We start from the raw sequence: 14,282 nt of genomic DNA on the forward strand, positions 1-14,282 counted from the left end.
AATTTATGTGAGATTTTACTTTAATATTTAGCTACAGAAAACTTAAATTACTTGAAAGTCAATAATAAAGAAGACCCATTAGTTTAGCATAAATAAAAAGATGAAGTTCTCAGGTCATGCTTTGTCACGTGATGTTTAGTGCAGGAAGTTCATAGACGTGTGGCTTTTAGCTCGAGATGAGAAGACATATCTTTAAACCATAATAACTGTGTGCTTTTATCGCAATGGGAATAGATTATCTTGGGGTAAGGGCAGAGTAGCTCTTTTCTTTGATAGTTTTTATTGGAAAATAAACGTTCCCTCTGTGTTTGAATTTCACATTTTTCATCTTGTACAGAGGGAACCACATCGAGATTGACGCTACATTGCTCTTTAAACTGAGAAGAAAAAATACGTAATTAACAGTCGATTAGATTTTGTTAGCCAATGAGTTTGGGGGACTTTTGATAATTGAGATTGCAATTATTTCCTTAAATGTGGAACAATGTTTTGATTTTGATTTTTTTTTCAAAACTTTTAATCTGAGAGTGATCGTATAAGAAGGGTAAGCCACTGACTTTACAGTCAGCTTTGCTCATGCTCCCAGAACGCGTATGGTTCATTCTTTTCCTTCCTGGTTTTGCTCTGTTTTCCTATTCTGCCTCTTACTCCTGCTCCTCTATGGGTATATTCATGCTGACTTTTGCAGGCAGATGAGAATGTCCATCTTTTCTACAAAGCAGCTTAAAATAAGCACTAGGAGGCTATAGCTAATGAGCAGTAACTTTTGTTACACTGCTTTGGCTTGAAGTTGGTTTGGAGCACTGGCAAGAGTTTCTAATGTCCCCATAATCATCTGCAGGCAGATCTGGTAGTCAGCCATGTACTTTGCGGTGCTGCGTGGGTGTTCAGTTTATTTTTCTTCCTTTGTTGTTGTTCCTCAGAGATCCCCTGCAAACCTCTGAGGTAACCAGCACAGTTTGGCTGGTGGGGTGCTGAAAAACTGCAGAGCTAGAGGCTGCCTGGCTAAAAACAGGGGAAAGGAGGTATCTTCCCAGCTTCTGCTGAATGACAGGACTGCTGAATATCCTGAATGATACACAAGGGAAACTACTGCCTCCTTAGCCTTCCAGGTGAATCTGAATCTGCTGTGTGCTTGCATCTTCAATACTCTTTTTCATATTGTCAGTGCGGGTACAGGATTCACCAGTGCTCTGTTTTCCCTGCTCTTAGTGCCTATCCTCTCTTCAAAGAAGATGGGAAAAATACTGGTAACCTCAAAGATGTGTTAGGTACTTTTGAACACAAAAGAAGAGTGACACAAACACTTTGAAAGGGACAAAAACAATATAAGTGAAGGGGAAAGGAATAATTTATGTATAAATAAGTTCATATTTTTACTTGAATTTGTAACCACTCCCAGATTGACGACATTAAATTCTCTTCTGCCTTTACTATTTCCAAGCCATTACAGCATTAGCTTCCCCCTACTTTCCTCAAAATCAATTCCCAGCCTTAATTCTACTGTCTTTATATTCCTTCTTCCTAACATTTGCCTTTCTTTCCTCAATGTGAATGAGCTATTCATTCAAGATAAATACATAAAACAGAAGATCAGCTGTTTAGCTTCTCCCTGTGGTGAAATATTAATCTGGGGCTACTGAACTTGTTCTATTTTTATGTGGAAAATAAGTTAGCATACTCAAGAACCAGAATCAATGGTGGTAATATCACGTAATGAAAATTACAGCTTTTTTTTTCCAATGCTTGCAAGGCTGTTGTACCCTTTTTCTGATGCTCTATATGCAGCCTGATTATTGCAAATGCTACTTACTCCCCAGTGTGTTTCTGCAGCATCAGTAATTAGTGCACAATACAATTTGTAGGAGCCATGAAGAAATGCACTCAGGTATATTGATTAACACTGCTACTTAGTTTAATAGCAAAGCAAGAAACTACCATGCACCAAGGCCTAAATTACTTGGGCTGGGGGGAGTGTGCACTGTAGGTCATGGGCTGTTTGGGGACTAAAATGATTCAAAAGTAATGATAAAAATTCACTACACACGTTGACCTGACAGAATTCAAAAAGTCTTCCTTAAAGCCTTCTACTTCAGGTGCACACAAGTGAGGATACAGACAGATTTAATATGTTGGAAAAAAAAAAAAGCATTGTAGCTCTATTAAGCAAAAACTCTAATCTTAATGTCATTGGACAGAGTACTTCCAATTCTGAATGGAGGAGGCTGCCATCTTCTCTATCTTACAAAAGCTGGTAGATGGGAAACAGATCCTCAGTGTTTGCAGGAATGGCACTTACAGGCTTGCTGTGGTGCAAGCACCTATGTGCTTGAGAGAATTGAATGTAGATGGAGAAATATCCTGCCAATGCTAGTTACTTAGAAAAGCATTATTAGCAGCAATAAGCAATAAATACCATCACAGGTCTGTTCGCATGCTAAATTCAGGGGTGTTTTAGATAGCTTCACTTATGACTGAAGGAAGGCATAAAAATTCCAAATCTTAACCTAGGCTAAGGATTTAGGCAGGACTTCACCTGCAAATGCCCTAAGCAGATAGGTTTCTTCAATCTATTTTAAAAGAGGGGGTGGGGGATGAGAGGGAGAAACCCTCTTCCCTCTCCCCCAATCTTTTTATGCTCTTAACTCTAAAAGTAGCAAATCTGAAAACTAGGAAATGTGAAAAGGGGAAAACCTATGCAGTTGATTCACCTGGAGCTGATTCACCCCTAGTTGAAGGGGTAGAATCACTTGTTTTGATTTGTCCACCTGTAGCTTTGGTAACTAATGTCATCTAATCTTTTTAGTGTTCTGGGGTAGGAAACCTTTCCCCCAACTCCTACCATATAGTGTAGGCCTAAGGAGAGTATAGAAATACAGTGCTAGACTAGGAACAAAGTTTCGTGGTAATAGACACAGGTGCAACAGAGTGTGGGGCTTGAATTTCTTCACAGAATGCAACCTACCTTACCTGAAACACTTCAAATATATATCGTTTATAGAAAATGTTGGTGCCCTACAGAAGAAGGGGAAGAAAAGCTGTATGGCAAGTGCAGTGATGCACTTTCCCTTCAACGTGTAAGAGTGTAATTTGCGGCACTCTATAGACACAACTCAGTGTATCTGAAATAGGAGAAATGGACAAGATGGTGCATTTGCTTGACAGTTCTTTATAATATGAATGAAATGGGAAGCACGTCTAGACCAAGTGTATGCATCCCTAGAAAAGGCTTTGAAAGTACTGAAATTCAGACCAGCTTAGTTTTCAGATAGCACTAACTGGAGAAGGTTCAGAATTTTCCCTGTATATGTTGCCACTCCCAAGTTGGGTTAGGTTCTTAGAGTATATGTAGTGAATGTTTTAATGCCTGTTCTTTTAGAGATCACCCTTGCTATACCCTTGTAAGGAGGAGCAAGAGGTTGAATTCACCTCGTTAAGTGTAACAGGGCTTTGAAGGAGTCTTTGCTCAAAAATCTGCAGGGTAGAAGCTAATGAACACAGCATACACTTGCTCAAAGAATCAAGGTGGCTATGAATAATTTCTGCATTAGCTATGGAATGGTCTGATTTGAGGAATGCATTTCAATCCAAGTACTAGAAGCTGTGCTTCTGACAAATGTTTTAACAAGTTATAGTCCCCATACGTTTATTACTATTCAGAAACAGATTTTGATAAACTGTTCACTGATTGTTTCTTTAGTACAAAAATGAGTGATTATAGTTTAGAGGAGCAATGAGAGCAGATCTGAGTGGATTTGTGCTGAGGTAGATGAGGAGAACTTGCTGAGGTAGATGAGGAGAACTTAGATGACTAATAGCTCTGAGCTACGGATCCAACACATTTTCCTCTAGCGAATAACAAACAGCTTTGTGTAGGAACTTATTAAACCTGCTCCAGCCAATCAACAAGAAGTTCTCTCTCTGTACTCTCCGGACAAGGAGGTGTGTGCAGTTGTCTCTGCCATTCCTTCATCAAGAAAGGAAGAATCTCATCAATTTTAACAGTTATTAGAGACAGTTTGAGGTTTTTTTGCTTAGAGTATGGGCTTTTCTGTCTTATGTGCAGCATGATACATTGATTTTGATGAATGTGTATTTTCCAGGTATTTGTAGCCAGGTACAAGTGCATGGATAATTTCTTGTATTACTTTGTAGAAGGAAGTAATAAATTGGATCAAAGAATGTGCAGAATGTAATTTATCCCAAGTGTTTGAAAATGCTAACTTTACTAAAGTGGTAAAAACTCCAGTGTTAATGTTCTCTACTAATCTGAATGAAAGAATGAAGAATGTATGAGCTTTTTTCCCTCTGCAGGTTTTTTAGACTTCTTCCATCTTGTTTTCTAATGTATTTCTGTAGCTAAAACTTATTTGTTATTACTTTATGAAAGAGTGTTCATGGTATGTAATGTATCTTTCATTTTAATACCTCAGTATCAGAAATATGTCCTAAAAATGCCTGGTAGCCAAGCTTAGGAGAAGGCCTATCACACTCAACGTTTTAACCAGATAATTTTTCCCTTTCACACGATTTATGCTTTGCATTTTCCAAGTTGTTTAACTATATGAGCCTGTAGCTTACACTGTTCAGGCGTGAGAGATAGGACCTTAAAGTTGTTGTCACTATTTAGAGCTTACTTCAAGTTTACTTTGGCAACAAAAGGAGTATAAAAAGACCTCAATGTAAATGAGAGTGTTTTACAACCTGTCACCTGATGACAACAGAAATTCATTGTGTTACACAAGAGTAGAGATAATTTTTACAAAAGATTTGTAGATGTTCTGTAAGGGCCAGTGTTTTATTAACCAGTCAGTGATGGAGAAGAGGGAATAGGAAATGGTGATAAATTTTTTCAGTTTTGCATAAGAAAAATCCAATATATAGGTAGTAACTCCTAAGTGAGCTCTTTAGCTTACACAGCTGTCACTCCTCAGTGGGATGAGGAAGCTGTGAATCTGAAACAAAAGTTCTCTCTCCCTTCTGCTACAAATAAGAGTATAGGAGGCTATTTTAAGAATGAAAAATTTGAAGTTTGTACTTTCTACAATTGAAAAACAAATATGTCTCTATTTCCAATTAGAAATACATATTCTGGAACAGAAAAGAGAAGACTTTTGTGCTGAATTTCAGTTTCAACAATATTATTCAAAAAAACCAGAATTTTTCATCCAGGCAGAAGCTGAAACCCTGAAACTTTCAGATTTGCCAGTAACCAGCCTAAGTGGAGGATCCCCAAATGCATGTGGTGATTATAATTCCAGTCCAGAGGAATCAAGGTAAATACAAAATCCCTATATATTTTTTTTTTCTTGTTTCACAATATGGAAGATATACCTATGGATTTCTGGATAAAAATGTGGAAGTTAGGTTCCCAGCTGAGGATGAATAGGTCAACTTTCTCCTTAGACTAGGAAATCCTCATTTGTGTAAACATTGTGTGCTAGTAGGTAATTTATGGAACACTGTCGTGACTGTACGTGACTTTCTTTCCTTATGGAATGCAGAATTTCACCAATGCCTTCTTGAGCACTGATAGAAAATATGATGATGGTAATGGCCATGGTAAGCATATCTGACACACTGCAGGTATTTCAATGAGTTGTGATCTCTCCAGATAATTTTTTTAAAATGCATATTAAACAGCATTAGAGAAGAAGATCCAAAAGTCCAGTGGTACCTGTGGCTTTACACCACAAGTACAGTGTACTAGAAGTATACTGAATGAGTAGCTGGTGCAAACTAGGAAGCAGGAGGAGAAAATGGTGAAATCAAGATGAATTTTGAAGAGTGAGGATTAGGAACTGTAATGTTTCATAGGCAGAGTCTGTGACAGGATTCTAGGGAAGGGCAGGTATGGTAGAAGAGTATAAAATGAAATCTGAAGATTTTATTCTTGATAATTAACAACTGTATGTTGTCATTAATGTCTCTTCTGAGCTATGACCCTCTGTTGCAATCTTAAGAAATGTGTGTGCATGCCAAGGGCTGTTGCTCTGCCACTATTGCTGCTCATACTGGCAGTCAGGCTGGTCTTAAATACTGAGATTAACCTCCTACAGCTGTCAGCATGTTGAACCGTCTCATCTGCACAAATATTGCATGTAGAATCCCAAAATTATAGGCCAAGATCTCATTGTGATAGGTACTATATAAACTCAGAAAAGAAAAGCTGCCCTTCCCAAAATAGTTAATGTATGATCATGATATGAGAAAATATCTTGATGCAGACAGACCCAGAAAACACTGGGTTTCTGGTTAGCATTTTAGGTGATGGTCTTAGTGCACGATCAACATGACTTGTCAAGCTTTCTCTTAGACATCAGTAAGAAAAAAAGTTAAGGAAGAACTAAAGGTGGTGATGAGGTAGGTTCAAGGTTGTTTACAGGAATCACCTCTGACCATGAGAAAGCACAGAGAGTTTGAAATTTGTAATTACTGGACAGTAGTCTCCAGAGACATCTCTCACTTACTGTCTGCAATGGTGCTGAATGAAATATGCCAGGCAGAGCAAAAATGAAATAGGCTTTTAAGGATCTTCCAAATAAAGACAAGCAGCTTAAGCACCCTTCCACCACCGCATGGTAGTTTAATACAGTAAGCAAGTACTTTTTTGGTGTGACTCTCCCTCCAGTCCTCACTTAACATGCCTTAGGTTACACCATAGTTGGCCCATAGTGCAGATCTGGAGCTCTTTCTTAAAGAGCCTGTGTGTGCCATAGAGAAAAGGGATCTGATGGGAGAAAGGAGGAGCTAAATAATTAGGCAATGACTCTGGATCAGCAGATAGCTTTTCTTTTTTCCCCTTATTTTTCTTGTTTTCTCTCCTGAAAATGTGAATTATACATGCAGGTAGCATAAAGAAAGTAATGCATTTAGTTGAAATAGAAGTTCAGAAGGTATAATTTTTCTGTGGCTACTTCTTAAGACTGATACTTGCCTCTAATCTGTGAATCTACTTACTTTGCTTTTATCTTAGAAGTGAGATTGTATAATTTTTTTATTAAGATAGAATTTGTGTGGCTATGATTATATGGTTACTGATGAAGCTTGCATTTGCATTTTAATGTCATTTTCTTAGATTAGTAAATTCATTTTTTAGTCAGGAAGGGATCTCACACTTGTTGCCAGCACAACAGTCAGTGTATCCATTAATAGCAAGATCTTTGTAACAAAGTTTCAATAGCTAAATCCATCCTTCTTCCTTGCAAAAGGAAGAATTTGCCAGACAGAGCAAAGATGAAATAGGCTTTGAAGGCTCTGGAATCCCTTGCAAGGGATTTTCCCTTGTCTATAGCTAAACAAATAATCTTAAACCTCTGTGGATGGTATACAGTAAGGACTTTTCGAGGTCAAAAATATTAGAGTTTTCTACAATTCTCATTTCATGTTGAGTTGTCCATTTTCCTGAAGAATTTGATTTTTTTTTTTTCCAAACAATTTTTTCTTTCTTCCGAGCAAAGGCACTTGAGCATCTCTTTGATCCCTAACTGTTTCATTACATTGTGGTTCTAGGGTAAACCCAGGTTTTTAATATTTGTTTCCTTTAAACAGTCTCTGTTTCTAGGCTTCATAGCCAAATTTATTTTATATTAATCTGTTTTATACCTTAACATTGTAGTACATATGTTAACTATTTCAGATTTACAGATTATTTCAGAATTATAGATTTTAAACATATTTTGTAAATTAATTGTGTTTTTCATTTAGGAAGAAAATAAACTTTTTCCTTTCTCTTCTTTCTTTTCTTTTCTTTTTTTTTTTTCTTTTTTTCTCATCCTAAAAACAGCTCTGTAGAAAGAAAGGGTGACAGGATACTCCCTGACTTTCTGTCTTCATGGAAAGATGCTGCAGACTTAGGTGGAAAGACAGAAACTGCATTCCTTTTAAAAGAATTGGACACTCTAAGGGCCAAAAATGCAAAGGTACAATTGAGATATTCAGGTCACAATATTTGCTTTTTTATGGTTGTCTTACAAAACTTACATTTTAAAGTATTCCTAATTCAGTTTTGTTATTTATTTTAGTGCACTAATCAATAGCTTTCTTGGCATTTTGGATTCGTAGTATTTGTTTAACAACTACTTCTGTGGAAGTAAAAACTCTTTCATCCTACCCTTTGACCTTTTTAATCAGTGACATCAATTCCTGCATCACAGATGAAAAACAAGTGAATCACTGGCAAATCACTTTAAAACCATTCTTTTAGAGGGTACTGATTTTTCCATAATACCTCTGAAGAAAGCAGAAATGGTTTACAAATGGTGAACTTACTGAAATTAATGGAACGGTTTTCATTGGCTTGAAAAAGCTTTTGGATCAAAATCTACAGTAAAATAGTTGCATAGCACAATAAATATATTTACAAGAAAATAATAATTTGTAATGACTGGAATCCTATTCATGTTACAAAGCTATCCAAATCGGTAATTCACATAAGCCGAAACACAAAAACAATGATAGTTCATCACAAAATTGTACGTTGTTCATATATTTTGACAAAAGAGCCATTTTACTTTAATTTAATATAGTGTTTTCAGAGCATAATCAGAAAGACGCAACCCATTAGTGCTTAGAGGTGAATGAAATCTCAGGACATGGTATTAAATGCTTGTTAAGAGAGGAAAGCCTACTATTTTATTACTTGCTTGTTGCTTGTAAGAAATAGCAAACTCCTCTGAGGCCTGGTCCTGAAAACATAATGAACTGTGATGGCAAACAGTGAGACAACTCAGTATATAAAGTTATGGTTATATGGTTTAGTATAAGAAGTTGCAGTGTATAGGCGTTCACAAATTTGATGTCTTAACCCTATTTTATTTCCCTTTTTTGGTCAGACTTGTTGTTACAGTTCAGGTGGCTAATTTCTATCTTGCAGTTCCTTCCTTATCATAGTGATCCATATTTTGTCACCTGTGTCCCAGAAATCCTCTATTCATTTAAACTACAACGCGTTTTTTAATGCCAGGCTTTAATATCTGTTTTCCATCTCCTTTGCACTTTATTTCACATTTAGTTTAGCATCATACTAGAAATAAAAGTATATCTATTTTTGCCTATTTCTGCTGTGTTAGGATGTCTTAGTCCATCCTGTATTCAGTTGAAAGTAGCCTATCTTCTCAATAACTGCTTTGATTTAACTCTGTCAGCCTTCTGATTTTTACAGAGTAATCTCTCTGAGATTTTTACGCTCTGAAATTTGAGTTTCTGATGCTGAGGTCGTACTTGGTTCTGAAGTCAGCTTTTTACCAGAAGCACACTCAGTTTGTATTTTATGAGTGCCATTTGAATATGTTTAGCTTCTGCTACGCTCTTGTCTCTCTAGTCCTTTTCATATAATGAAGACAAGGCTTCAGCTTTTCTAGTATAATGATTTCTAATAAAATGGTATGATTTAAATGATGAAACTTTGAGTAGTTTGAAACTTGCTTTCAAGAGTGTACTTTATCTGTTTCATTAAACATTCCATCTGAGATGGCCAAGCAGTTCATGACAACTTTTTCAGCTGTTGAAGTAAAAACCAAAACAAAGGCCAGTATTGCATGAATGGAATCTGGAGCTCATGCTTCTATACATGTGATCCATATAATAATATGCCCTCCTTGTTGAGGGGAGGAAAATACTGTCCTACTTGAACACCGCGATGATTCTAGCATCAGTAACAGTTGCATGTGCCTAATCAAAGGAAAATTCTAATCTTTCCATGAAGTTTCATTGAATATTCGATGAAAAACACAGATATCCATGCAAGAACAGATTCAGTGAATTCCCAAGTAAGATAACGGCATCAACAGGTGAAATAACATCGTCCTTCTCTTTGACAAGGCACAGGGAAAATGATTCATTTACACCCCAGTCTCTTCAGATTGTGATGTCAGTATTCTTAGTAAGAAATAGGCAGTTCATGCAGACACCACTTAAGGAACAGGGTGAATCGTTTCTTCCATATAATTCTGAACTTCCTTAATAAGAATGACCAGAGGTAGTGATATCTGAAGATAATCCCAAATAAAAATGCTGACACAAATTTCTGCTTGTCTCACAGAACCATATAAAGCAATTGATTTAAAAAAATATGTATTTCGCGTTTCTCCTTTAAATATATAAATATAATTAACTGAACTGCTGTTGTATTCTTACTGTTTGTATTTTGGGGGGAGGAGAGCTGTTACTTAATATTTTGTTGTGATTTAAAGAAGTAGTTGACTGTTTCTGTCTGATAAGAATCTTATTGTCCATTTGTTCAATTCAGCTTCAAGATAAGCTGTCTGAAAAGGACAAGGAGATGAAGACAATAAAACTGGACTTAGAACTGCAAGAGAGAGCTACAGAAGCTAAGATTGCAGAAAAGATTGCAGGTACAGTAGGCAAGCATTTAACAGATGGCTGTATGGCTCATACGGTACCCACGGTTGCTATATGACGTGGCCTAGTGAATGTTAGCGATATTTGCTAAAGGAGGGAAGGTTTGACTTTTTTTTTTTTTTTTTTTTAAATGTGTGGCTGTTTAGAGTTGCTTAGAAAATAGGTGGCTTTAACATCCTGGTACTGGTATTAGCAAGAGCTTTACCTGTATTCAAACTGATTTGGGCATTAAATGCATTGTTAACACCATGTCAATCCAATCACAAAAAGGTTGTTTGTTTTGTTGGAAGGTCCTGAACAAACAAGGGGAAATAATGATTACCAGTGCCTCTACCTTTCAACCAGCAGTTCAAATACCACTTATTGTTTTAGCTCTTTCAGAGCAATACTACCCCCTCCCTGTGTATGGAGATAGTCACACATTCGCCTCAACTGGAGACCTGCACTTTTCTTGAAAAATCTCGTCTTCTGATGGTTAATGAATTTTCATCTGTTGATAATATGTCTCTAGAGAATTATACAGATTCCCAAAATGAAAGGCATTAAGTTTATAGTTGAAAATGAATACATGCTTTTATTTGTCGTTAAATGTTCTTTGGGTAGAAATATAAGAACGGAAAGAGTTTGTATTCTGCAGTTTCAGAAGTCTCTTTCTAAACCAATATTTTTATTATTAGGAAGTGATTGTGTATACAGTGTATCTAGTGGATGAAAAATATTCTCAGGTTTTCCTCGAAGTGTTTCAAAAAAGTTAACCGGAACGCTTTTATAAATTCATGGTATGGTTTGTTCATAACTAAATAAAGTATGAGCTAGGTAAAATTATGTCCTCTTAGACCGCACGCTTCATGTAACAGGACTCGTATAGGACATAGGACCAATACCTATCCCCAAAATATTGGTACTGAAAGGAGGAGTAACTATCATTAGAAAAGCAGAGCAGAAAATAAGCTCTCTAGCTGAAGAAACAGATGGTTGGCTTTCTGCTTAGCACTATATTCTCAGGAGTTTAATATTCTCTGTGTGTTATGGATGGAGGAGAGGGTTCCTGGATTTTGTGTGTTGGAAAAAGGGAAAGGAGAAACTAAATACTATGAAATAAATGTAGGTGAAATATAGGCATAATTTTTTCTTATTTTCTTTTACATACATAAGCTATTTTCTGCATGTTTAGAAAAAAAGATCTGCATTGCATATCGTAGTTACATCTTGATTATCCAGCAGCTGAACTTCTATGCAAATTGTTTGGGTTGCATTCCAAGATGTGTGTTTGTTCTTGGATGTTTGCACAGTGTTTTACTTCTATGTGTATATTACAGGAATGTTGTATTCGGTTAAGGTGTTCATTGCTTGTTAAAACCTGGAAAGAAATACGAAATGTGTGTCAAAATACTCTCTGGTTTCTTTTTTACGGATAGGACTGAAGTACAAGTTAATAAATTGTTTTCTCCCATGTTATCATTTAAACTTCCTAGTTAGGTCCTAAGCATAATAATCTCTCCAAAATAATATGGCTTGAATATGGATATGGATAGTTAACACAGTTATTCCATTAAAAAAAAAAAAAAAGAGTAAGCCAAATTTTAATCAGAGTTTGAAAGCCTAGTAAGGGTGACCTTTCAAATAAACAATGCCTTTTTTTCCCAACATTTACTAGTTCAGGATGTACAAAATCCTTTAAAAGCTGGGAGAAGGGGTAACAGGCTCCTTACTCTTTAAGTTGTTCACAAAAAGGAAGTATCGTTAATATCTCATGATTTTTTTGCTTCCTGTTTTACAGTTCTAAGGATCTTAAAAAGTTTGAATAAACGTTCTGAAATCTGGAATGATGTGTACCACACTGAATTTGTGGAGATCTGTGCATCTCTGTCATAAAAGCCTTGGGGACAGTTCTGATGGACAACCAGGAGGATGCAGTGTATTTAAGGAAAATCTCTCCCCCTTGTATTAAGTCTTTTGAGGAAAGGAGAACACATGCTGCTATGATTTCATGATGCTAGTTAATGTTTAATTACTGCGGTGTATAACACATGGTAGAGTGAAGCTTGTAAATATGGGTGTTTGCATTTTTATTATTACTTAGTACTGACTTCATGATAAGAAAATGACTGCACAAAATTATATTGTAAAAAACATCAGAAAGGTACACCATAAAAATGTTATCTACTTGGAGGGATATTACAATTCTATTTTAAAATGTAACCCTCTAACTGCTAGGTTTTACATAAGCAAGCCCTGGGGCAAAAGAGGAGAGGCCATTTTAAAATTGAAACTGCCACAGTCTTCGACAGCAAATAACCAGAGCTTGTCGTTTTATTATTTTTACTTTGTTCAGGGAAAGAGATGAAGAGGAAAAGTACAAGTTTCAGAAATGAATCATGAGAGAATAAAAACAAGTAAAGATAAAGGCAAAAGAAAGACATGATGGAAGAAGGTGTTTAGTAATATGTGTATTAAAAAACTTATTTTCAGATAGTCTTTATATTTCCTTTATACTAACCTGAAAAAATGAGTTTTAGCACTGCTTTCGGTTCCTGTCTCCGTATCAGGTAATTAGAGCTAGGAAAAAGAACAAATGTGCAGTTCTAGTTGCAGGCTCTTAGCCATTAGAGGTTATTGTTAATGATCACAGTTGCCACATGCTACATATCCTGCTGTTTCTTCATGTTCTTCTATTAAATTTTCTCTTATATAAGCCAATGTCAGAGGGCACCGTTAGTTTCACTTCCCATTGTGAAGAGAGGAAGAAGAGTGGAGGAGACAACACTGAGGAAATCAAGGGAAGAGCACATCATAAAAGAACTGAGGCGAGGGTAACGTAGAGAAAAAAGGGAACCCCTCATGTGAACACAGTGTGAAGAATGGAAAAATAAATCTTGAAATGTTGGACTGCAAAGGAGAAATTTCAGATGCTGAACAGAGAAGGGAGTCTCTCCCTCTCCTCCTGTGTGTGAGAGGAAAAGGAGAAGGAACACACATGCTCTGAAGACAAACTGGAAAGTAAGGGTGTAAGCATTGCAAAGGAGTCAGTCTTCAAAAGGGCCAGCGAAGAGAACAGATTTCGGTTTGGGCAGACATAATAAATAACTTGATTTTTACCTAAAAGAAGAATTATACAGGGGTATATAGAAGTTTTCAGAGGAAAACAGCTGGTTGTGTATAGGTGACAGTTGCAGAGCGTATTCATGTAGTCTTGGGAAAAATACCAGGGCCCTGAACTTATGGCAGTGACTACTGGCATTACAGTAACAAATACACCATACATGACAGCAGAGCCTCAGCTGTTAGTATATCTGAGTTGCTATCACACTGCAGTATATTGGGACAAAGAATGATTTTCCTTCAAAATTTTTAGTCAGAATTAATTTAGCAGGAAGTAGATTGGTTCCAGGTCTGCTAGGTCAGTTAGGTGTTGCACTTGGCTGAGAAGTGAGTTAGCATACTACAGATACTCCCTGAAAGACCAGGGTAATGACAGGAAGTGTGGGATGGAAAAAAGGGAAAGTAGTGTTTCTAATACTTTTGTACCCATTGTACAGCTTTTGGTCTCTCAGCAGTAAAACTACAATGAAGTACTTTTTTCCAGTCTGGTCCTGCAAGAACATGGGATATTAACATTTTTGACATTTTTGAATTCTCAAATGTGGTATGGAGCTGTTCATGAACGTTATTTAAAGTTTCCTGAATTAACTTGAAAAATAAATACTGACTGCATATGCAATAGTTTGAGTAGCAAAAATGAAAACAAATATACAAGTGGCTGTTAGCTCGGAGTTAAAGTTTGATTTAACATCCCATAAAGCAAGAGGAAGTAAGTAATCTTACCAGTAATTAACTGTGGGTGGCAATAACTTCCAGTGCAAAGGAAAAGTTATTTCCATTTTTTTTAAAAGCTCACTTTAGAGTCCCTTTTTAGATGT

The 14,282-nt window shown here is 36.4% G+C and overlaps 1 protein-coding gene across 30 annotated transcripts in view; it reads left to right on the forward strand.

The window, feature by feature from the left end:
- MIPOL1 (mirror-image polydactyly 1) overlaps positions 1-14,282 on the forward strand; it is a 210,869-nt gene that overhangs the window by 55,316 nt on the left and 141,271 nt on the right. For all 30 annotated transcript variants that reach the window (XM_068946476.1, XM_068946486.1, XM_068946495.1 and 27 more), the window contains 3 exons: positions 5,081-5,276; positions 7,787-7,922; positions 10,250-10,355. In XM_068946476.1, coding sequence (XP_068802577.1) covers positions 5,081-5,276; positions 7,787-7,922; positions 10,250-10,355 — 438 coding nt within the window. The remainder of the gene's footprint in view (positions 1-5,080; positions 5,277-7,786; positions 7,923-10,249; positions 10,356-14,282) is intronic.

Source organism: Struthio camelus, chromosome 5 (assembly GCF_040807025.1).
Source record: "Struthio camelus isolate bStrCam1 chromosome 5, bStrCam1.hap1, whole genome shotgun sequence".
Taxonomy (NCBI): domain Eukaryota; kingdom Metazoa; phylum Chordata; class Aves; order Struthioniformes; family Struthionidae; genus Struthio; species Struthio camelus.